The following is a 26,165-nucleotide window of genomic DNA, read 5'->3' on the forward strand; positions in this document are numbered from 1 at the left end:
AAACTGAATGCTAATACGAAGTCTGGCAGCTGTGAAACCGAATTTAGTGAAAGAAAAAAAGATATATTGTGCAATTTCTATTGCCTGGCTACATACTTCTTGTGCAAAAATAGATGAATCGGCTCACAAGCTTTTTACCGATCTCAACCAGCCTTACTTCTGTACGATGTGCCTCCCTTCCGTAAAACAGCTACTAAACCTAGGCAAATGAGTTGAAAACCTTGAACAACACCTTAATACTATGATTGATAACTTCTCCTACAGAATCCAAAAGTTGGAAACTAATTTTAGAGACCAGCGCCTGATCACAAGCGTACCGTGTCTGCTAAAGAGCTTCGTGAACTAATCGCATCAATGGTACACAAGTCGCTTGAGGCCGAAAATAGGAGACTCAATGCCGTTATCCCCTGAATTTTCCATCAGAAAATGGTAACTCATTAAAAGAAGACTTTAGAAAACTAGCAGGAGAATGCAACTTTGATCCCAGAAATATCGTTAAATGCCATCGTTTCGGACCCATAAACAAAAGAAAGGACAGAACAAACTTTCCATGTCTCGTGAAAGTGACTTGTGACAAACCGACAAACACATCCAAATTTATAATACCGATAAACTGAGGGCAAGTTAAAGGACACTTGCCCTCAGTCACTTGTACATGCTCGACCTGATTTAACTTTTGCCCAGAGAGAACAAAGACACCAACTCTGAAGACAACTAGAAGAAAAATGCCAAAATGGAGACAACAGTTGGATGATAGACTACAAACAAACCAAACTAGTGCATAAACCAAGTGATGCCACTAGTAGCCATCAAGGAGACCAGTATGCAGGAACTGCTTAGGAAACGTGCAAGATCCTTGCCTCACAGAACTTTGCATATCCACTTCACCAACATCCTTAGCCTTTACTCCAACCTTAATAGTGTCCACTACCATATGCTGTCCACCAAACCCCCCACCTACTCTTTTTTTAACAGAAACTCAAATCTTACCTTCCCCCAGCACTATCCATCTCAACCACCAACCACTCTGAGCTCTTTCATTTCCTCTCCTTAAAAGTTGATTTTCTCCCACTCTCCTAACAGTGAAATCATCCTCCTGGGTGATTTCATTGTCCATAACAGCAATTGGTTTTCTTTTTCCAGTTGCACAGATCCTTCAGGCAGAGATGCTGAAACATTTGCCATCATTAATGACCTTACACAAATTGTTCAAAAGTCGACCAGAATATGAGATAACCCGAACCACTCCCCAAATATCCTAGATATTTTTCCTTACCAGTGACCCCTCCAAATATGCAGTGAATGTAGTGAACCCCTCTGGGTAATTCTTACCACAACCTAGTGCTCATCTCCTCTCCCATGTGTTGTACCACCTTACCCCAGTCCTGAAGATACTTTCAGGTGCAAACTTTGTTTGCTCACACTTGGATAAAGGATTAAACTAATTTTATTATCAGTCACTCCCACACAAGAGTAGTTTGACATTATAACAGTGCTAATTGGGCAGTCTCTGAGACTACTATGCTTCATTCCCATGGTTGGATTATTGTTTCTTTCTTCCAGTCCAAACATATGCACAGGATGTATCACCAAAGTAATCCTCACTGGCATGAAAACATACATTCCCCACACTACTCTGAACTGCCATCCCCTATCCAAACCCTGGTTCTCCAAAAGATGTGCGAGCTATACAATGAAAAATCAGGCATATCACAACTGGCTCAAATCAAGAACCCCCATCCTCCTTCAATGCCTATACTTAAGTCCAAAACAGATGTAAGAAAATTATAGTGCTTCTAAAACAGAATTTGAACAGGCAAAAAGCAGGAAACTTGCAGCCTGTCCTGGCTGCATCCATGCCTTTTGGTCTCTTTCTAAGGCAATTGGTTGTAACTTTTGCCCTATACTATTCCCACCTTTGTCACACCCAGATGGCTCAATTGCAACATCACCCACAGAAAAAGCTAACCTCCTGGCTTCACACTTTTCCTCTAATGCACACATAACTGACAGTGACAACTGTCTAACATACAATGTCCCCTGTATCTTTTTGCCAAAAAGAGATCATAAACCTGTTGTCTAAATTAGACACAAAAAAGTCTCCTGGCCCTGATGGCATTCCTCCAGTTGTCCTGAATGTCCATGTACAAGAACTGACTCTTATCCTATGCTGTCTGTATATACTCTCTTACTCCGCTGGTATATATATATATATATATATATATATATATATATCAAAGTCTGGAAACTGGCCTATATTCAACCATTCCTAAAAAAGGGTGACAAATCACTGCCATCTAACTACCGCCCTATCTCACTCACTTCAGTCCTATCCAAAGTGAAAACCATCAACTCTCAGCTGCTATTCTACCTTAAAGGTACCCAGCTAGCTATTCAGTGACCACCAGTATGGATTCCATCAATGCTGATGAACAGGAGATCTCTCATACATCACCCATTGCTGGATAAATGCCATGGAGAAATTTGGTGAATCCCAAGTGGTTGCACTTGATATCTCTAAAGCCTTTGACTGGGGTCTGGCACAAGGGCTTATTAAGCCAAGCTGCCATCGTTTGGTCTGCTGTCTCAAGATTTCTGTAGTTGGATTTCCAGCTTCCTGTCTGGATGCACACTGTGTGTGATGGTAGATGGCTCCTATCCTCTCACCATCCAACTAATGCTGGGGTCCCACAGGGTTCAGTTCTCTCACCGACCCTCTTCCTTCTGTATATCAATGACCTACTTCAGTTGAACTCCAACCAATACACAGTTTTGCAGATGATAGCACATTACACTCCTCCCTTTCCTTTGACAAACCCTACTCTACAACTGACTTCAAAGCACAGAGCATCAACCACCACTGCCCTTAATTCTGACCTCCAAGCCATCCTCCAATGGGGCTCAGATAACCTCATCAACTTCAGCGCTTATTTCTTACAAAAAAATAACCCTTTTTCCCCAGCATTATTTTTGATAACGCTGAAATTCCCAGACAAGATGAGATTTCTCTTCTCGGAATTAACATCAAGCCTCTTCTGGCATAAACACATCACAATCATTGGATCCTCAGCTTCCAAAAAACTAGGTTTTCTTTTTCGCTGAAGACATTACTTCACCTCTAAACAACTGTTAACCTTATACAAATCGCAAATCCGCTCAGCTATTAAATACTGTTCTCACATTTGGAGTGGGGCTCCTAAAAGCTCCTTCAAAATGCTTGACTCAATACAGAGGAGAACAATTAGACTGATAAATGACTCATCTCTTACCAACTCGCTCCCCTCACTCTCACATAGATGTTTGGTCTCTGCAATTTGTATATTCTATAAATATTTTCATGGGAAATGTTCATCTGAAACAGCATCAATAATCCTCCTACTCTGTACTAAGCCCATTGGAACACGTACAGCTGCTGCCCAACATCCTTTCACAGTAAACCTTGAAATCCACTGAACAAGTTTCTTTTCCTCTCCTTCATCCCTGCTACTGCTCTATTGTGGAACAGTCTTTTCCCTGACATATTTCCCAAGGAATACAACATACAGGCATTTAAATCAAATGTAAACAAGTTTTTCCTTTCCCAACCCACTGCCCATATATGGTACTAACGTACTATGAGTTGACCAGCCAACCTCTCGTGTATGGGTCCAACATAAAAAAAAAAATATGGCTCCATGATGGCTCAAGTTTTTATCTTCAGCAAATAATTTTGGAGCAATTATTTCATAATAAGCCAGCTCTACTACACAGCATGAAATGAGTAGTTCCTTACAGTATATGCAGCATTATTTTAATTTTAAATACACAGATTAAACATATACAATATATTTTTATACAACTAATCCTTATGTCATATAATTATAATTTGTTAGTTTGTTGTTAATGACAGGTTAATGATCTTTTTGTTATCTAGCCACATGGTCGCCAAACTTTAAACACATTCCTTAGCCACCTGAACCAACAACATGAGCACGCACAATTTACTATTGAAATTGTAAATCAGAACTTGCTCCCTTTCCTGGATACACTAGTCACATGTTTTCCCCCAGGCTGTCTATCCTTCACTGTTTACCACAAGCCTACACATACTGGCCAATATATACATGTTAATTCATATCACCACATCACCACCCTTCGCAAAAATTGGAGTCATCTTCTTCTTCTGCTTCGCGTTATTCCCGCTTCCTATGCAGGGTCCGCGTGTTACTTAGATGTGACTACTTGTTAGTACTACTCCCAACCGACCGGTCGCCTGGTCTGCCGCTGGGGGGGGATATATTTTTGACTGTAGAGGTGTATGTTCACTGGGTCGGTTTGCCTGTTTGCAGGATGAAAAACTCCAGATAAACTGGCGGAAAAAACCCTACTGACCACACCCAAGACCGGCTAACTTGGCTATGCCTGAGGAAGATCCTCAAATTCCTCACGTCTACAACGGGAATCGAACCTGGGACACTCCTTCCCCAGGCATATGGTTGCGAAGTGCAAAGCCACTAGGCTAACCGCGCGGTGCAAAAATTGGAGTCATCAACACCCTCAAAAACAGAGCTATAACAATTTGCTCTAATGAACAAGCTCTTAAACAAGAATTATAAATTATTAGCAATACATTTATAAATAATGGCTATAGCAAAAATACTATTAATAAAGTTCTTCATAAAACTTCATCAAAAAATAATATAGATTACAGTAAAACCATAGCTATCCTATACATTCAATGATTATCAGAAAAAAAAAAAAAATAGGCTCCTACCATTATAATATTAATGCCACTTTTAAACCACCTTTAAAATTAAAAAACATATTCAACTCCTCTAAGGATCCTACTCCCCCATTGGCACATCCTGGAGTTTATTGCATCTGTTGCACCTGTAACTTATCTTATATTGGGGAAACTGGATGTACAATCCCTATCTGTAAAAAAGAGCACAAACGACACATAAAATTTAACATTTTGGAGAAGCAGGTCTCTCAGATCATGCTCTTAACAACCTACACCAAATTGATTGGAAAAGTACTTGCTCATTACATCATGCAAAAACCTGGTATGAACAGAAATTTAAAGAAGCCTGTGAAATTTTGATCAACCACCCTAATCTTGTTGAAAGTTTATTTTTCACTTGGTTAGACTATAATAAATTTAGTTTAATCCTTTATCCAAGTGTGAGCAAACAACAAAAGTTTGTGGTTGTACCCGGTGTTGTACTACCTTACTCTGCCAGTCCTGAAAATAACTTCAGGACTGGGGTAAGGTAGTACAACACCGGGTAACTCGTAGCAAAGGTGGACCAAGCTAACATCACTCCTATCTCAGTATCTCCCACAATGCAACACACATCTCCTTGCAGATATGTATAATGTTATGCATTAAGGGAAGAGCCACTACCCAGACTAGTTTTGACCTTTATTGAGGTCTCTTCAGTGGGAGCCAGGCCCAGAAGTGGAGATACCAGGCAGAAGCAATGACGAGGTCATCTTTACCTATAGGAGTTGCCAAAAGGTGTGACACCTTTTTATTAAATTACTCTGGATTTAGAGAAAGATGTTGAAAGTTTATTTTTCACTTGGTTAGACTATAATAAATTTAGTTTAATCCTTTATCCAAGTGTGAGCAAACAAAGTTTGCACCTGAAAATATCTTCAGGAACTGGGGCAAGGTAGTACAACACCTAGCAACTCATAGCAAAGGTGGAGCAAGCTAACATCACTCCTATCTCAGTATCTCCCATAATGCAAAACACATCTCCTTGCAGATATGTATAATATGTATATGTTGTACTACCTTACCCCAGTCCTGAAGATATTTTCAGGTGCAAACTTTGTTTGCTCACACTTGGATAAAGGATTAAACTAAATTTATTATAGTCTAACCAAGTGAAAAATAAACTTTCAACATCTTTCTCTAAATCCAGAGTAATTTAATAAAAAGGTGTCACACCTTTTGGCAACTCCTATAGGTAAAGATGACCTTGCCATTACTTCTGCCTGGTATCTCCACTTCTGGGCCTGGCTCCCACTGAAGAGACCTCAATAAAGGTCGAAACTAGTCTGGGTAGTGGCCCTTCCCTTAATGCATAATATTATACATATCCGCAAGGAGATGTTTTGCATTATGGGAGATACTGAGATAGGAGTGATGTTAGCTTGGTCCACCTTTGCTACGAGTTGCCGGGTGTTGTTACTACCTTACCCCAGTCCTGAAGATATTTTCAGGCGCAAACTTTGTTTGCTCACACTTGGATAAAGGATTAAACTAAATTTATTACACCCTAATCTTAACAATAATGGTGGCATAAAAATCCCAAGAATTTGGGTGGCACACATTCAGCCACTTAGTTTCCAGTAAATACTGACTTTAGGACAATAAGCAATTTTTCAGCTTTTATTGACCATCATCCAATACCAGTTGGCTGTAATTTATATAGGTAAACTTATATTAGTAATTTTATTATTATTATTTTGATTTATTATTTATTAATTTTTTCTTTTTTGTAAACATGTTGCTCTCCAGCTTAATTTAATTTTGTAACTGAATAGATAATAATAATAATGATAGGACTCTAGCTTTGAGGTAGTAAGGGTTTTTTTCCACCAGAGGTCAGGCCAATAGTTGTAACGGTTGGTCAGTAACTTTAGCATGCCATGTAGATTGTAATGCAGCTTGTTTCTTTGTATACGAGGGTGGTCTGAAAAGTTCTAGGCCTAACAACGAAAAAAAGAATTTACAGGGTGTTCGGGATAAATTTGACATATTTATAATTAATTATATTTTTCCGTAAGTTACATGTATTAACACACACTTCTCTTCATTTAAAAGTTTGGACCCTTCTTCATTCATATACAAGATGTCAGAAAGGATGGATAGCTGGAACCCACCTGAATCATGGAAGAGAATAACTTGTATCATGATGATTCGTGCCCGCCATCAAAATAAGGATATTACGACTGCTGCCCAATGCTCCCTGAATACAGTAAAAACAATCAGGCATGAACTAGAGACTTGCAATGGTGACTACGAGGATGTAGCAAGAAGAAAGATCCCTAGCAGACGATCTGATTGCGTTCGTACAGCAGAATTCCTCGCAAATCTGCAGGAACAGGTGTTGAAGAACCCTGGCATTGGAATTCGGGCTTTGTTCGTGGAGTTGCTAACTGTAGTCAAGCCCTGGATAACAAGGGTAGCCAATGGTAGGCCGTATGTATGGCAGCAGGATTCGGCCCCTTGCCACACCTCTGGGAAAAGTCAAAAATGGTTGTCTGAAAATTTCTACGACTTCACCAGTCCAAATGTTTGGCCTCCAAACTCCCCAGACCTTAACCCCGTGGATTATTTTGTATGGGGCGCAGTTGAAAAAGACACCAATCGCACTTCCAGTAATACAAAAGCCCAGTTAATGGATAAAATTAAAACAGTTTTTGCGGCCCTTCCCAGGGAGACTGTAGCATCAGCTTGTTCGAGGTTCCGAAGCAGAATTGAAGCTGTGATCGATGCTAATGGTGGTTATTTTGAGTAAATCTTGTTGATAGTATTGTAATTAACTCTGCCTGTAATGTTTTTTTGTCAATTCATTAAATTTAATAGATACAAAGAAGATTTTCTTTTTCCTTACGAAACTGTCAAATTTATCCCGAACACCCTGTATAATTTCAAAATTATTTTTATTTTTCGACCCAATCTCCCTTCAGACTAATACATTTATTCCAGCGATGCTCCAGCACCATTATCCCATCCCTGTAGTGGTTCTCAGTAAGATCTGCAAAATACTCCTCTACAGCTGCAATCACCTCTTGATTCGAAGAAAAACGCTGACCAGTGAAGAAGAGTTTTAGTTTTGGGAAGAGATAGAAGCTAGAGAGAGCCAAATCTGGGGAATAGGGTGGATGTTCCAACAATTCATAGGGCAGATCCCTTAATTTTCCCATTGCCAAAACACTTGTGGGCAGGTGCATCATCCTGATGAAAGATGATTTTTTCTTTTACAAATCAGTTTTTTTCTCATGAATTTTTTCGTCTAGTCTGGTTAAAAGATTGAAATAATATTCCCCTGTTATTGTTTTACCCTTTTCAAGATAATTAATAAATAAAATGCCTTTAGCATCCCAAAATGCCGATTCCTGCTGATGGAACCGACTTTGTCTTCTTTGGCGCTGAACAACTGGCGTCTGTCCACTGTTTTGACTGCTGTTTGGATTCTGGTGTGTAATGGTGAATCCAAATCTCATCCTTAGTAATAAATCAATGCACAAAATCAATTTTATTCTTATTAAAATGCCCCAAGCACTGTTCAGAGAGTTTCGTGCAAGTGTGTTTTTGATCTGCTGTGAGGAAGCACAGCACCCATCTTGCGCAAAACTTTTTCATTTGCAATTCTTCATGCAAATGAAGACTTATTCCAGTGATCTTTCAGCACCATTATCCCATCCCTGTAGTAGCTCCCAGTAAGATCTGCAAAATACCCATCTACAGCTGCAATTACCTCTTGATTTGAAGAAAAAAACGCTGACCAGCGAAGAAGCGTTTTTTAGTTTTGGGAAGAGATAGAAGTCAGAGAAAGCCAAATCTGGGGAATAGGGCGGATGTTCCAACAATTCATAGTGCAGATCCCATAATTTTCCTATTGCCTAAACACCTTTGTGGACAGGTTTATATGAAAGATGATTTTTTTTCTTCTGCAAACTGGGTCTCATGAATTTTTTTGTCTAGTTTGGTTAACAGATTGGAATAATATTCCCCAGTTATTGTTTTACCCTTTTCAAGATAATTAATAAACAAAATGCCTTTAGCATCCCAAAACACCGATAGTAATAAATCGATGCACAAAATCAGTTTTATTCTTCTTAAAACGCTCCAAGCACTAGCACTGTTCAGAGATTTTCATGCGAGTGCATTTTTGATCTGCTGTGAGCAAGCGTGGCACCCATCTTGCGCAAAGCTTTTTCATTTGCAATTCTTCATGCAAAATATATCCTACACGTTCTTTTGAAATGCCTGTAGTCTCAGCAATTTCATGCACTTTGACTCGCTGGTCATCCAATACCATATTATGCACTTGATCAATGATTTCTAGTGTTGTTACACTGAGGATCATCTTCACGGCTGGTACGACCACATTTAAACTTGGCAGCCCATTTCTTATTTGTCGAAAAGAAGGAGAAGAGTGCCCATAAACCTATATGAACTTCGAATGACTTTCTTTTCGTGTTAAACCTTCTTTTACAAAGAATTTTATAACCGCTCAATACTCTAATTTTATCCATTTCAAGAGATACAAACAACAATTTTGCTTCAGACAGCTGTATAAAACAAACTACTTGATATAATGAGTTGCAATTTCAAATGGATGCTTATTACAGATATACCAACTTAGAAAAAAAAATTTTGCCAGTAGTGTTGCCATCTATGGTTGTGGCTGAGAACTTTTCAGACCACCCTCTATATGTGTATATTCCAGATGACGACGACCTTAATGTGATGGTCGAAATGTTGAGTGTTTATTTTGGTTTATATTAAACTAAAGTTTTACTCTAACGCAGTAGTTGTTTCCATTCTTTGCATGATGTATGTGTGTGTGGGACTGTAATGTTAAATAAAAATATAGACTAAATGCATTATACAGATTAATTTGGAGGAAAATTGTTGATCAGAAGTTAGTCATGGTGTAACTTTTTCATGTAGTACTATCATAATCAGCCAGCCTGGTTGGCCGAGTGGTTAGCATATTCGCTCTCCAGCCAAAAGGCTGTGGGTTCGAATCCTGCCGTGGCCTTGGATGTTTGTTTGTGAAAAATACTAATGGTGGTAGATGGCGTTGGTGTAGATGATGAAGGTAGTTGTGGCTGGTTCATTGGTGAAGACGTAGAGTTGTGGAGTAGGTGCCCTCCCTCAATGAGTCTTTGGACTTCCTGGAGGTGTTATGTAATAATAATAATAATTATTATTATCCTGTATATCCCTGAGTATATCAAGAAGTTGATGATGACTAAATGCATAGAATATAATATATTTTTATATTTCTAGTCCTTTTATCATATAATTATTTTTTTTGATAATATTGTCTATTATGGTTAGATGACTGTTCAGTTTTTTGTTCACAACATTCAAAGAAACAGTTATTTCATAATATAATTGCAAATGTATTTAAAAAAGTGTGATGTTTCTTCTAAATTGTCTTGTTTATTTATAATTTGATTTATAAATTACTTTACAGGATGCTTGCAGTTTCTACCCTATGGTTTTAATTTATAGAAAACAAACTGTGACATTTATAATCAGGGCTCCAGAATTCAACTTAAATCTATTAGCCACAAAAAAATTTTACTTGCCCAAGGTCTACTTATAAATATTGTTAAGTGTTTTTTTTTTTTTAACTAAATGTTATGACCGATGACAAAAGAAAGTAACACATTCTTCATTTCTTAGTACACATTGCACATAATTATACTGAAATATTTTTTCTTTTAATTTGGGCTTAAAATGTAAACCACAGCATTTACATAAGGCTTTATATTTGCCTCCAGTTTGTCTTTTTTTTTTCTTGGTTGCAAAATACCACTTATTAACTGATTTATCTGGAACAAAATCGTGCAAAGAGAGGGCTATTCATATGTATTATCAATAAGTCATTCAAAGCGGGGGGGGGGATTCATTGATGACCTCAACTTCTTTTTTATTAGATTCATTTGAGTAAAACCTTGTTCACATGGGCCAGCCTGGTTGACCGAGTGGTTAGCATATCCACTCACAAGCCAACAGGCTGCAGGCTCAAATCCCACCAGGAGCATGGATATTTGTGATTGTCCTACTAACTTCTGTTTATCATATCTACTGCTGTAACCTGTGTCGTGGCACAGTATGACCTTTGATGTTTTTGCACCATAAAATTAAAAAAAAAAAAAAAACTAACTAAATAACATGATGACGTAGTTGGTTGTATAATGTCTACAATTTCAAGCAGTTTTGAGAGAAATGGAAACCTGTCGTTATCATTTATTGTTCTTCTTGTGTGTTTAAATGATTTCCTAAAACTTTGTACTTGTACCACTTTTTCACCAGATTTGTTGAAGCTATTTCTTCATCATCATCAAAGGAAGTCATCTGAAAGGTAAAGTGCAGGAGAGTGAGTAGGAAAAGTGCAAGAGAGCAGTGCTGTAACTAGACTGGTTAATTTAGATCTCTGCACTGACAGAGTTCCAAACTAGAAAGAGAGTGAGATAATTTCATTACATAAAGGAGGGCTCCAGGGTAGTAAATTATACTACTTCTCGATGTCCCAACACTATTCCTGAGATTGAGTATCTCAGGAATAGTGGTCAGGATATTGGAAAAGTTGGTTAAGGACAGAATTCAGAAAATGGATGGGTAGAAATATGGTACTCTATAGGAGACAGCTTGGCTTTGTGAAATGGTGGGGAAAGGGGCTTGTCTTAATAATTTACCACTTTCTACAGTGAAGTAGCATTTAAGTTGATATTGCTTGACTGGGCATTTGACAGGTTACTACATGGAACCTATTACATAAGTTGGTGCAAATGGGAATGGACATGGTGATGTAGATATGTGGGTGGCTGATGGACAGATATCAGAGAGTGGCAGGTTGACTAGAGTTGTGTGCTTAGGGCTTTGTTTATTATAGTTTATAGATTATTCGCTTTTACTCTATAGCATTTTTCTCCTTTCGGGGGTGTTTCTCTGTATCATTCACATAAGTATGAAATATCCCAACAAAATGCTTAATTTGTTTAGGAACATCCCTTTTGCTCATTAAATAATTACACAATTCTACTCTACTATAATTTATTAAATAATTTTACTATAACCTTTGGTTTTTCGTTTTGTCACCATCCACCAGTGTCACTTGAAGAACTAACCTCTTCAAACATTTCTATTTTTATTTGTATCTTATTTATTATTATTATTGTGTGTGGTGGATGGATGTGAATGTCATATACACAAAAAGTTAGCCTATAATATCTTATCACTGTTGCTAAGGTTTAGATAATCCAGAAACCCTGCTCCAGGAAACAAATATACTTTTAATAATATTTTATTAATAAGGTGTGACACCTTTTGGCTACTACTATATGGAAATATGACTTCTGCGTTACTTCAACCTTGGTACACCCCTGAGTCTGGCTCCCACTAACGAGACTTCAATAAAGGTCAGAACTGATCTTGGTAGTGATCCTTCCCATTGTTACACCTGATATCTTAGGAATATAGTATTCTCAGCTATCATGGTGTAACATGAAGAATAAATATCATAAATTAAAACCCCTGCATAAAAAAATGAAATATTTAATGGAAAATTTCTTGCATCCAGTAATATGTATAAAACGTAAGGGTTGTTGTTAAAGTAGCTGATAAAGGAAGGAATGTATTAATATTGTAATATGACTTAAAATAAGGAATTCTAACTAAATAAGTAGCTAACAAAGGAAAGTATAGATTAATATTGTAATACGATTAAAAATGAGAGAGTTAAGTAAATAAGTAGAAAGGGGTGAGTCATAAAATACGTTATGTGAGAGATTAAGTAGAATTCATAGAAAAAGTTTGAAAGGGGATTAAGTCAGGCTAGCACAAGAAAAGCAAAGCTATCGCTTAGGGCCGATCCCCGGATTGAAACATTGAGAACGGGCTTGCCGATCAAATGACGTTTGGCGAGAAAACGCCACCCTAATTAGTCGATGATTAAAAAACAAGTAGAAGGAGGAGAAAGGAAGTAAGAAAAGGTGCCGTTAGGGGAGCAGCTATAAAAGGGTTGGTAACCCCCTGGGGAAGGACTCTTTTTGGATAGTCGCTTTTGGCCTTGGAGTTTGGTTTTGGTTCCGGTGGAGTTCACGGGGTTTTCCTGAGTGGCGACAGGGGTGATATCTCCTCGTCACAACACGGAAACGAAAGTGAGCGGGATTTCGATTCTCGTTTTCCCGAGTAGGAAGCAAAGGAAAAATTGCCATAGAGTCCTAGAAAAGGAGGGATCTTCTTCGTTTCGACGCTAGTGATAACTACGCAAAGCAGAAAACTGTAAAGCGATCGATGTCCTCGTTGCTGATAGTAGAGCAAATATATGTGTGTTAAAGTATTCCAGAGTTACGAGAAGTTATACCAGAGGTTTGTTTGGAAAGGAATAAAGGCCCATACGAAGAGCTCAAGAAAGGTACTGTAAATCATAACCTATGTTAACTAAAAATTTGTCTGTGAAAGTATCGTGATTCCAATACAGAACTGTTGAAGTTATACTAGGACTTTAGTATATGATAGAATGTGTTATGTGTAGATTGACTAGTGTTAAAGATTTGTGAATGATTAAGAGTCCTAAGGTATTTTTGCATGTCTATTATATTGCACAAGATATTTAAATGACATAATTGCGTGTTAGTGCAAATAACGGTATAGCGGAATAGTGTGAATTAAGTAATTACGTATCCTAAGAATTGAATGCCTAATGTAATGTATAAAATAATTGAAATGTCACAAGTATGTGTTAGCAGTGAATGATTTGTTAATCTACTTCAGTATGAATAATCAGATAGTGTGAATTGATCTAATTTGTTCACATCAGGTGAATTTATGAATTAATGTGTATGGTGGCATAATCACAATTAGCCATATTGCTTGTAATGATTTAATGTTAGTCTATAAGTATTTTAGTTTAGTATTTGAATTGTACCATGTTTAGAAACTTAATAAACCTTTTGTTCAATGATAAAAGAGTTGTCTGATGTTGCTAATCCAATGCACCGCTTAAAATCATCGTACCTAATCACGCGGGAAATTTAATGTTGAGGAAAGAGATTAAGAGTCACGACTGCAATAATATTTAAATACTAAGATATATTCGAGATTGACTTTCTCCCTATTTATGACAACATAAATGGTGCAGTTGATAACCACTTGAAAATATTGTACTTAGTCATGCGGAAAATTAAGTTGAGAATCGAGTTAAGTGTCACGACTGCAATAGTTACACTTTCAGATATATTTGAGTTCTTTCTCCTTGTTTATATTTAGTTTAGGATATGTAATATCCTAAACTAAATATCCCAAAAGGCGCAGTATAAATACAAATATTAGGGCGGGGAGCAATAACTTAGATATTGGTATAAGTTTTGGTAAAATCTCGGGCATAGAAGTTAGAAGAATATAGATAAAAGGAATTTGTAAGATTAGAGTAGAAATTGTAAATTGGGACCCAACACCATAATGCATAGCATTATACATGTCCATAAAGATATGTGGTTTGCATGATGGAATACTAAGGCAAGTGATGTGAAGTCATCAGCTTCAATATAAGAGTTGCCCTGTCCTGAAGTTACTTCGGGCGCAAACTTTGTTTGCTTACACTTGGATAAAGGATTAAACCCAGAATATAATTTTTTGGCATCTTTATTTTATAGTATAACCAAGTGGAAAAACTTCTAACATCTGTTCTTTTTTTTGACTGTAAGATATGAATTTGGTGTTGTGGCTAATTCAAATATTAGATTATAGAAAATTGTATTCATTATATGCCTTGCTAATTATATCCCTCTTATCATAACCCGCTCTAAAAACAGTCACTGAAAATTGCAGTATGAATCCCTGTATATATTAAGTTGTGCTGGTCAAATTTAATTGGTTTCTTAAAGTAACTGTAATTGTAAATTGTAATTTTTATTCTTATCCTTAAATGCATTTTAAATATGAGAATATAAGTTATAAATTCATGACATTTAAATAAAAACTTCATAAATATTTTTATGCTATCTTGAAATTTTAATTTATTTACAGCCAAAGTCCACTCCAAAACGGGTAAAGAAGTCAAAGGTAAATTATTTTTTTAAATTGTTTTATTTCTCTGTGATTATGCCAGTTTACATGTAGGCTGTGCAATATTTGATGCTTTTGCAAGATTGCTTTTAGCCTTCTCAAATCCTTTTGAGTAGGGCATAATTCTGCCTTTGATTGACTTTTCTGCATGCACGCACGTGCAGAAAAGTCTTATTTTTAAGTTAAATTTTAAATTTTCACAGGGTTAAAGAAAAAAATTTTTGAAAATGACTTTGCTTATAATGGAGAGGTGGACAGATCTGAGAGTGTACACTTAGATCATCAGGAATATATAATATTTAGATAAATATTATATATTCTTATATAAGGCAACCACTGGTGTACCCTATGAATCAGTCCTTGGTCCATCGTTATTCATTATTTACATTAATGACATTGGGGAGGAGAGGAGATAGATATATACACCTGCTTGCTGATAATGCAAAGATAGGAAGGGCAACCAGAAATGTGACTAACATGTAGCATTTGCAGAATGATTTGAATAGGTTGGAATTGTGGGCATGTGAAAATGGCTGTCAGTTCAATGTTGGTAAATGTAAAATTATGCACTTTGGTATGATGAGATATTCAATGGCATATTATATTGAGGAGATTATGGTATAAGATACTGTAATCAGGCTAGGGGAAGTTCAGAGCCATATAGAAAATATTTTGAATGCAACTCGGAGAATAACTGCAATGCTGAATCTTGTATAGCATATATACAATATATGCTATACAAGATATATAGCATATATACAAGAAAGTCATTTTTACTTCTTTACTTCTTTTGATGTTTGATATAACATCAACAGGACTATTTTGCATTGATGTGATCTGCTTTCTGAGGTGATGCAGATGCCAAGGATACAGTATAAAGGAGAGTGTTTGTTAAGGATGTTATCAGGCTGGAGAGTATAGATTATGAGAACAGATTTAGAATTTGTGAACTGTAGAAAAGAGGAGTGATATGATAGAGGCTTACAAACTTCTGACATGGTCATAAGACAAGAGACAATCTAAGGAACTTAAGAATGAATACAGTCAAAAAAGGGAAGAGCTAGATTTTTCTCTCATGGAGCAGTTCATGTGATTGGAATGGCTTGTCTTGAAATGTGGGATGCAGACAGCGGGATTGAATTCAAGAGAAAGTATGATAGGCAGTTTGAGTTATATATGGTCACCCTTGAAGAGTCCTCCAAATTCCTGGAGGTCTCTTGTAATAATAATATGCTCGCATTAACTTGAAAATAGGGAAGAAATCTGGTATTGTTGCCTGCTGTACAATTAAACCAGAAAAAGTTAAGATTGACTTGAGTGAAATAATGCTACAGAACGGGTGGTGGAAAAAAATCACTCCTTTCTTTTGTTGCTAAATTTGAGACATGCAAATTATGTCTCATTATCATAGGAATAGGTGACATTATGCACTGCATAGAATGACTCAGAGAACCCTGGTACTTTTTTCTTTGCTTATTCCTGGAATAAGTGGGGATTTCCACACATGTGAAGAAACTAGGCAGATTTTGGGCTAAATTAAGATCCAGTTTCTCTGATATCACTCCATTCAAGACATTGTACAAGAAGCTACATTTCACTCTTGGGCAAAATGCAATTTATTATTATTATAATACAGGCTCCTGCAGAGAGTTAAACACACATTGAGGGAGGGCTTTTCCAGATCATACATTGCTTTCATCATATCTCTATAAAGATTTACTCACAATATCTACAGGTAATCCATTCCACACACTTGCCACGCACCATTAGAAGAACCTGAACGTGCTTTTTAGCCACATCCTTATGTAGTTCCTGAGATAAACCCAAGTTCTTTCCCATCCTTGCTAACTCACTCATGGATGTGCATACACACACACCTGCCATGAGCTGTAAAATCTGATTCTTGTCTATATTATAAGATCTGATTACCAACTTATATGTTTCTATCATGTCTCCTCTTTGATTATCCAAATTTACACACTTTTACTCAAAATATGCAAAATTCTAGAGGTCTGATATCATCTTGGTTACCTATCATTAATCTTTTCCTCTCATTTCCTCTGAACCCAAGTAATCATATCTGAGCACAAGATGCTCAGAGCTGAGCTTAAGAATCACATCAAAAACTTGGCAAACTTTGTGGAAAAACTAATGTTTCCATCATGTCGTTGGAAATCATTACAAGTCTGAATATAACAAAGCCTCGTACAGTGGAAGAATAACTTCCTTACTCATGCTAGTTGTAAGTACTCTTCAGCATTGCATTTATCTAATGGTGATATTACCACCTTAGCAGTGTCGCTTATGAACTTGAAATCTGTTTACCATCATCCCCAGATCTCTAGGATCATTGATGACTTGTAGTAAATTCTTCTTCTTCAACCTTCTGGTTCTGTCCACTGCTGGACGAAGGTCTCCCCCATGATTTTCCAGATCACTTGGTTTTCTGCTTCTTCCATCCATCTCACTCGTGCAATTTGTTGCAGTTCATCTCTCCACCTTCTTCTCAGTCTTCCTCTTTGTCTTGCTCCATCCATTGGTCTCCACTCTGTTGTTTTTCTAGTCCATCTCCCATCACTGCATCTGGCAATATGGCCAGCCCATCTCCACTTAGCCTGTTTAATGTATTTTAAAATATCCATGACACCTGTTTGAGATCTTATCCAGATATTTGTCTTCCTATATCTTAATGTTAATTTTGGCATACTTCTTTCTATGCGATATTGTGTTGTTATCAGCTTTTTGTTTAGGGCTTCTGTTAAAGTCCATGTTTCTCCTCCATATGTTAGGACAGGAAGTATGCACTGGTCGAAAGCTTTCCTTTTTAGACTCATAGGGATGTCACTTCTGAATATGCCTCTCATTTTCCTATAAGCCATCCATCCAAGGGGAATTCTTCATTCAATCTCTTTTCTTTGGCACTCCTCAAAGGATAACAATTGGCCCAAATATACATATGAAGTAACTTGTTCTATTTCATGGTTTTCAACTTTGACAGTTCCATGGTTTATGTATTTATTCATCATTATTTTTGTTTTTTCTCTATTTATTTTTAATCCAATTTCTCTGAAGGCTTCATTTAGCTGATTTAGCCTTTCTTCCAGATCTTCAAGATTATCTGCTATCAGGACAATATCATCTGCAAATTTCAGATGATGCAGCCTTTCTCCATTTATGTTTATTCCTTTTGTTTCCCAATCAAGGCCTAGTCTGTGGTCACTTCCTGTGTTAAATCTATTAAGCACTTTGGTATTATTTATTATATATCTTCTGTTGGAGAGGATGAAGTCTATTTCATTGTAAGTTTGTCCATTTGGGCTTCTCCAAGTCCATTTTCGGTTGATTTTCTTCTTGAAAAAGCTGTTCATAATAAAGAGGTTATTTTCTTCTGCAAATTCAATAAGTCTTTCTCCTCTTTCATTGCTCTGTCCAAATCCAAATTTACCGATGGAGTTCAGATGGTCATCTCTGATTCCAATTTTAGCATTAAAATCACCCATTATAATTATGTAGAATTCTTTAGAATTATTGAAATTGGATTCTAACGTTTCATAGAAATCTTCTATCTCTTCATCTGGATGGTCCATAGTTGGGGCATATACTTATATAATTTTCAGTTGGTATCTTTTATTTATGAAGAGACCTTAGTTCAGCTATTCTTGATGTTATTTTATTTACAAACAGGACATTGTCCTTGATTGTTTTATTTATTAGGAATCCTACACCACCAGTTGAGTTTCTGTCACATTCACAGTGGTAGAGTAGATGTAGTAAATTACCATTAATAAAATATGCTCTTAGCAAAGTCCTCAATCCAAAATGCATTGCCATGCACTTAATGCCATCAGTTTGTTCATATTCATATCGCCCTGCATGGAATTTTCAAAAATGTCTCTTATCACCCTTCATCAACTTTGCATAATTGTATATTACTATCCATCCCAACTCCAGTATCATTAATATATATGTTAACAGATGTTAATGGGCCAAGTACAGAAACCTGTGGCACTCCGCTACCATATTATGAATAAATGTTTGCAGATTACCCTCTTTCCTTTAGACTTCGCACATCCATATGTTGCTCTCCACTTTTGGTTAACTACTTTCCTATCAGTGTCATAGGCCTCTTTTGTAACATTGAATTTGTATAACAGCCTCCCATATGAATTCTATCAAATGCCTTGGCAAAATCCAAAAGCAAGACTTACCTTTAGCATGGCTTTGTTATACAAATTTTTATACTTTGTTATACGAGTATTAAGGTGCTACCTATCTACTTCTAGATGCAGAGATACAGATTGGTTTGTAACCGGTTGTTCTCTCCTAGCTTCTCCCTTGTATAATGGAATTATTTTGATCTAGACATTAGGAATTGTTCTTGTGTTGAGATTGAACACCAAGTTAGAGGCACTGTTAATTTTCTTGCATGTTCCTTTTGCACCTGTGCAGATGTCCCATCCAGTCCCACTACCTTGTTGGAATCTGGCTTTTGCAATAGCATTAGGACTTCATCCATCTCTGTCTTCTTATCTGATTCCACCTCAGCATCTTGACTGCTGGGGATGTGTGTACCTTATGAAAGTGATCACCTAACAACTCTGTGTTTCTAAAGCATCTGATCTTTTCTATATTCACTAAGGTTATTCTTTCATGGTTAGCCTTCCTTTTACTTGCCACATTGCAATTGAATTTTCTCAGATTTTCCTTTGTACGTAAGACTAACTGCTTTTTGTAGTCCAGTTTTACTTTCATAGAAGGGTGATAGTCATCACGACTATCATGTTTCTAGCTTGCTTTTTTATTCTGTTTCTGGACCTAGCCTAGTCATCACCTTTCTACCAGAAAAGTGATGATAGGCTTTGGATCCATGTAATTTTTTTTTTATGCAGCTATTGCCCCAATGTTATTCATTCAACTCTCATATAATTTATCCTAGCTCTAGGGATTGTTCAAGATATAGCTTTTATTTCCCCAACATTCTTTGACCACTTCCTAAACATTTGCTGATTCCTCTGGTATTCAGTTTTTCATGCTAAGATATTGCTTCAAGCTGCCTTCTTTTTACATGCCTTATAGTTCCACGTATATTCCATTTTTTGTTCAAAGCTATCACATGATTTGCCACTTCCCAGAAAATCCTGCACATTTACTTAAGAATCACATCAAAAACTTGGCACTTTGTGTAGAAACTAATGTTTCCATCATGTCATTGGAAATCATTACAAGTCTGGATATAGTCTTTCTCTTTACATAAATATTCCAGTGGATGAAAGTTTGAACCTTATTTGAGGACCTATTCTCATCAGCATGTTCCTTTTGCAGATATTACAAGACCTCAAGCACTGCCTTCAATCTAATTTCTTCAAATGGAATGATTACTCTATAAACAACTATTTAGCCTCTCCATGTCAAATCCCTTATCTTCTGGAGGAAGATAAGGGACATGACTCGCAGATCTATTTATAGAGAACTTTGACAAAATGTGATGACATTTTTCATCTGGAAGCATGACATTTCTGATTTAAGTAACTTTTTAATTTCGCTCATCTCATTCCACCCCAAACTTCAATTCAGCTTTGAATTGGAGAATGAAGGCAAGTTATCATTTCTTGATGTTCTGATCTCAGAAACATTAGAGAACAGATTCACATTAGGTGTTTACCATAAACCCACTCATACTGGCAATCACCTTCATTTCTTATCTCTTCATTCATCCATCACAAAAAAACAGGCATCATTCACACCTTAAAAAGAGGGCCAATCTTCATCTTAAAAAATGAGAACAGACAGAAAAAGAAATTTTAGTTTCTACTCAGATAGTTTGTCCTCAACAAGTGTTGAGGACAAACTATCTGAGTAAAGCTATCAAAAATACAATTTTCTAATCCTCTATGACCAAATCTTAACATTGTTACAGAGACTCCATTTGAGTGCCTTATATCAGTAATCTATCTATTAAAATTACCAATATCCTTAATACTCAAACATCATAGTGACCTTTAAGCCTGTTCTTATATGCATCTTTCTTCATTTTCTTTTGGAGAATGAAGAAGGCTACATGTGATAAGAATAACCCCTTTTACAAACATTGAGGAGTCCACAGAATTCCTTGTTCTGGTCTTTTCCACATAGGTCAGACTTCAGAAGTTTCAAACAAGTTTCAAAAAAATAAACATCTTAGTGAGGTGACTTATAACAGACAGGAAAAATCAGGTCTGCCTTATCTTCCACATTCAATACCACATTGTGATATTGAATGGGACAAAGCCTCTGTGCCATATCTCAAAGAAAACTTTCTTTCTGATTGGATTAATGAATCTAGCACCATCATTAATTTATCATGGTGTCTCACCAAAAACCAAAGACTTATCCTAAATGATATCTTTTGAAATCATTGATTACATCATTTAACATACTGCTAGAAAACAGATGATGCATGCTCACTTCACTGGCTCCTCATGTTTTGCTTATTAATACTAGAATGGTTTCTCACACTTTCATTTTTCTTTTCATCTTTATGTCTGTCTACCTTGAAGAAAAGTTTTATTAATGTATTTTATTTAATTTTTTAATTGAATATATTTTTAAAATATTAAATTGTTATATTGATTTAAATAATATTGTAATGTGTATGTTCCATGTTTCTTGCAGAATGCACAAGCATATGCAACAAAAGACTTAGGACGTTGGAAACCTACAGATGATTTAGCACTAATACTTTCTGTTCAGCAGGTCAGTTTTATGTTTTTCTCTATTAATTACCCATCCACTGATGTGAAAAAAACAGAAGCTTGCATAAACTTGATTCATTGAGAAATTTTGTTCTCATCATCATCATCATCATCATCAAATTCCTGCCATGTACCCTCAAGGGGTGTACAGGATATGACAGTACTACATGAAAAATTTACATCATTACTAACTTCCTATCTACAATTTTCCTCCAAATCAGTCTGTTACTTGTCAAGACTCCAACATTATCAGATCTTATATTTCTATCGTCTAAGGCACTTTGTACCGTATCAATCCACCTATATCTTGGTCTTCCTCTGGGTCGTTTTCCTGCCAACTTGGCAGAGAACACTTGTTTTGCTAATCTTTCCTCTCCCATTCTATTTAAGTGACCATACCATCTGAGATTAGCTCTGCTAACGCATTCCTGGATGCTGACAATGTCAAGTTCTTTCCTAATATCCTCATTTTTAATATGATATTGCCATTGATGCCATCTGTTCACGCCTCTAATCTTTCTCAGGACTCTCATATCTGCGGTCTCTAGTCTTTGGTCAAGTGTTTTACTTCTGACCCAGCTCTCAGATCCATAAGTTAAAATTGGTTTGAACACAGTCTTGTATACAGCTAATTTAGTGTTCCGACTAATTTCTTTCTTATTCCATATGAATTTATTCAATTGACTTCCGACGATACCAGCTTTGCTGATTCTGTTGTTTATTTCTATATTTAGTTTACCATCTTCAGTAAAAATTGTGCCTAAGTAGCTGAAATGTTTTACTTGTTCCACAGGTTCTCCATTCACAACACAGTTGACATTTTCAATGATTCTGCCTATTTTCATTGTCTTTGTCTTTTTATTGCTGACCTTCATACCATATCTATTACAACAGCTATTCAATTTAGTCAGAGAATCTTGCAGACTTGTAGCGGATTTATTTAGAAGTATAACATCATCCGCATAAAGCAAAGAGCTGACATTAACATCTCCAATTTTGATATCAGGTTTAATACCACATTCCTTCATAATGTGATCCATATAGATAATGAATAACAGAGGGGATAATGTACATCCTTGTCTCACCCCAGATTTAACATTAAACCATCTTCCTGTACTTCCTTCAATTCTAACTGCTGACTCACAACTCAAATAAAGACTAAGTATTGCTTGATATAATGCCCCATTGACACCATATAACTGCAGCGTATTGAATAGCTTCTCTCTTGGCACCTTGTCATATGCCTTTTCCAAATCGACAAAACTTAAATACAGATCTTTGTTATATTCCCATGCTTCTCGACTATTTGTCGTAAAGTGAAGATCTGATCCAGACAGCCTCTATTTGGCCTGAATCCAGCTTGTTCTTCACCAAGCTTTTCTTCCGCAATTCTTCTCAACCGTTTCTCAAGTATACTTGCATAGATCTTGCCAGGAACACTCAGTAGGGAAATACCTCTGTAATTCTCACATTCAGTTTTATTTCCCTTTTTATATATGGGTACTATGAGAGCTCTACTCCAATCATCGGGAATTCGTCCCTCTGTCCAGGCTTTCTGAACTATGCAGTGCAGCCACTGCAAGACTCTTATACCACCATACTTCAGCATTTCTGGTCGAATATCATCTACTCCTGCTGCCTTTCCACATTTCAAGCCTTTGATGGCTTTTTCTACTTCAAGTATGGATATGTATTCCTGACTGCATGCCTGGTCAGTGTATTTTATCACTGTGCTGTCATCACTGCTTGTTTCATTTAGCAGTTTTTCAAAGTAATTACTCCATACTTCAAGGATATCTTTTTCTCCTGTTTTCATTTCACCTTTATCATCTCTAATTCCTTTTACAGCACTCTTTCCTCCATTCCTAAGCTTCTTCAACAACCTCCAGAATATTTTGCCACCTTCTTGATATTTATTTTCTATATTCTTGCCAAAGTCCTCCCATGACTTTTGTTTAGCTAGTTTTACACACTGTTTAGCTTTCTTACATTTGTCTCTGTATTCTGTAAGAGTAAAAGCTGACTTATTTGCCAGGAACTTTTGATATGCTTTCTTCTTTTCCTTCACTGCCTCTTTAACTTCCTGTGTCCACCAGGGAGTTCTGATTTTTTTATCTTTGCACACAACCTCACCACATGCCTCTCTGGCAGAATCAATCAATGTTTCCTTCAGAGTTTGCCACTGAATCTCCAAGGTTTGATTCCTGTTCTCAAACTCTTTCATTTTCTTTTCAATAATATTTCTGTATTTTAGTCTACAGTTTACATCTGAGATCTGCTCAACTTTTATTCGCTTTAAAACTTTCTTACATGTTATTCTTTTCAATATGAAATTCAATTTTATCCTGCTCAAGACTAAATAGTGATCACTTCCAATTTCAAATCCTCTGTACACTCTGGTGTCCTGCACCAGGGAGAAAACATCACTATCAACAATAACATAGTCAATGAGACTTTTCTTATTCCTAGCCTCTTCTCTCCATGTGAATTTGTGCACATTTTTATGTTGGAACATGGTGTTAGTAATAACCAATCCATGTCCTGAGCAGAAATCCAACAGATATTTGCCATTATTATTAGCTTTGCTCTTTTCTCCAAATTTTCCCAAAATATTTTTGTATGTCTCACAATCATTTCCTACTCTACTATTTAGATCCCCAACAAGGACCAACTTTTCCTTTTTCATTGTGTCAGTTGCTTTTTCTAAAGCCTCAAAAAATTCCTCCACTTCTACCTTAGTAGAACCTTCTGTGGGACCATAGGCACAAATAAGTCTCATTGTCCAATTCCCCATTCTCATATTTGCCCACATTACTCTACTTGAGACTGACTGCCATTCAAGAAGATTAGCCTCGTATTTTGTGTTGAATACTATGGCTACTCCTTCTTTTCCTTGATTGTTATTGCCTGAATATAACATTTTGTATTTATTGCTCAGAAAGATCTCACCAGTTTTGGTCTTTTTTGTTTCAGTCACCCCTATTATGTCGATCTGGTACTTATCTAATATCTCAGCTAGCTCCATTTCTTTGCCATTCAGGCTTCTTACGTTGATAGTACCGATCTTTAACTCTGGTGATGTTGAGTTGGGGTTTGTTTTCAGATTTGTTCCAGTAGCTGACTTTTCGCTGTTCGCCCTGGTTCCCTGGCGAAAACAACGGGGGCCTTGTTTAACCGGGCGACGCCCCAGCCAGCATGAAATTTTGTCATGTTGTACCATCATTTTTTATTTTGGTTTAACCAATAAGAATACAATTTGGTCGGCTAAATCCCAAATTGCCAGCCCATCCTCGTTCGTTCAGTATCAAAGTAGATACCCAACAGGGTGCACCACGAGAAGGTGAGGATTGGACATTAGGTCAGAAGCCCTGGTCGGTTCTCCGTATTCCTTTAAAGGCTATGTGGAGGTCTCCTCTCAGTTATACAGCTTTGACCCTTAAGCACCCAAAAAATTTTGTTCTTTATATTCAAAAAATTCAGTTAATCTAAAAGTCATTTTAAAAAAAGAAATTAAAGAAATGATCTCGATAGCTGGCTTGGTAGCTAATCTGCTCTCCAGTAAAGAGGCTGCAGGTTCAAATCCCACCATGGGCATTGATGTTTGTGATTGACCTACTGATTGTGTGTGGAAAGGGCATCTGCTACCTTACCACTTCTTGTATCAGAAGGCTTCGCTTCCAAAACCCTATGAGGTATGGGAGTGACCATATGGCATCTACTGATGTCAAATGTAACCAGCTAATTAAACATCTTCTTGATGAATTTTATTCCCCGATTATATGGAATTCTATGGAAATAAAATTCAGGCTGAAATTGGGAGGAGAGTTAAAATCTTCAGTTAGTTTTTGACAAAAAATGAATTTGTTTTTTTAAAAAAAAATGTATTGTGCAAAGATCACCAGTAAGCCAATAGTCACATTAGAAAAGAATGATATTTTAAAGACATGTTGACCAAGAATTCATTTTAGCAATATTTTATATAATATTTTAAAAATCTTTTTGAAATACTGCTGTGATTTATCTGTATACTTGAGTTAATTAGCTTTGAGATTATCTGAGAAGCTGATTCATTATTATAATAGTACAGAGGAAATGTCAGCAGTAATAGTGTTAAATGAAGGCAAAGAGTATTTTATAAAAAATGTTTTTCATGATTGAATTTTTTTTTCTCTTATTTCTTTATATTACTTTGTAAATGTATAAGTATAGTAAATTTTTGCATGCAGACTCACAATCTGGAGGCTGTATATAGAGGTGTAAAGTTTTCCTGTAGATTTACTTTACAAGAAATTGAAGAGAGGTGGTATGCCCTCTTATATGATCCCATCATATCCAAGTAAGTAAATTTTCCTGAACTGAAGGTTTATTATTATTGTATTTTCCTTTTTTAAAAAAAAAGATTATTTGCTCTATATTTTATATTCTTGGCAACATTAAAATGAACGAGGATGGTGTGTTTTGGTAATTTATTTTTTTATTTCTTATTATTATGATTGGTTTTATAAACAAAATCTGGTGTTTTCATAATATTTCTTAGTAAACTTTTTGGTGCCATTTCTGGCTATTATTGTTACTACTATTCTACCAATATGCAGTTGTCTATGATATTTTTCATGAAGACAGAC

The 26,165-nt window shown here is 36.4% G+C and overlaps 1 protein-coding gene across 2 annotated transcripts in view; it reads left to right on the top strand.

Moving 5' to 3' along the window:
- Nucleotides 1-26,165, top strand: part of Rcd5 (microspherule protein Rcd5) — a 245,474-nt gene that overhangs the window by 61,066 nt on the left and 158,243 nt on the right. For both annotated transcript variants that reach the window (XM_090395444.1, XM_090395445.1), the window contains exons 4-6: nucleotides 14,771-14,806; nucleotides 21,461-21,541; nucleotides 25,767-25,876. In XM_090395444.1, the coding sequence (XP_090251570.1) occupies nucleotides 14,771-14,806; nucleotides 21,461-21,541; nucleotides 25,767-25,876 (227 nt within the window). The remainder of the gene's footprint in view (nucleotides 1-14,770; nucleotides 14,807-21,460; nucleotides 21,542-25,766; nucleotides 25,877-26,165) is intronic.

This window comes from Typopeltis vanoorti, chromosome 7 (assembly GCF_054136105.1).
Source record: "Typopeltis vanoorti isolate ZY-2024b chromosome 7, IOZ_Tvanoo_1.0, whole genome shotgun sequence".
Lineage (NCBI taxonomy): Eukaryota > Metazoa > Arthropoda > Arachnida > Uropygi > Thelyphonidae > Typopeltis > Typopeltis vanoorti.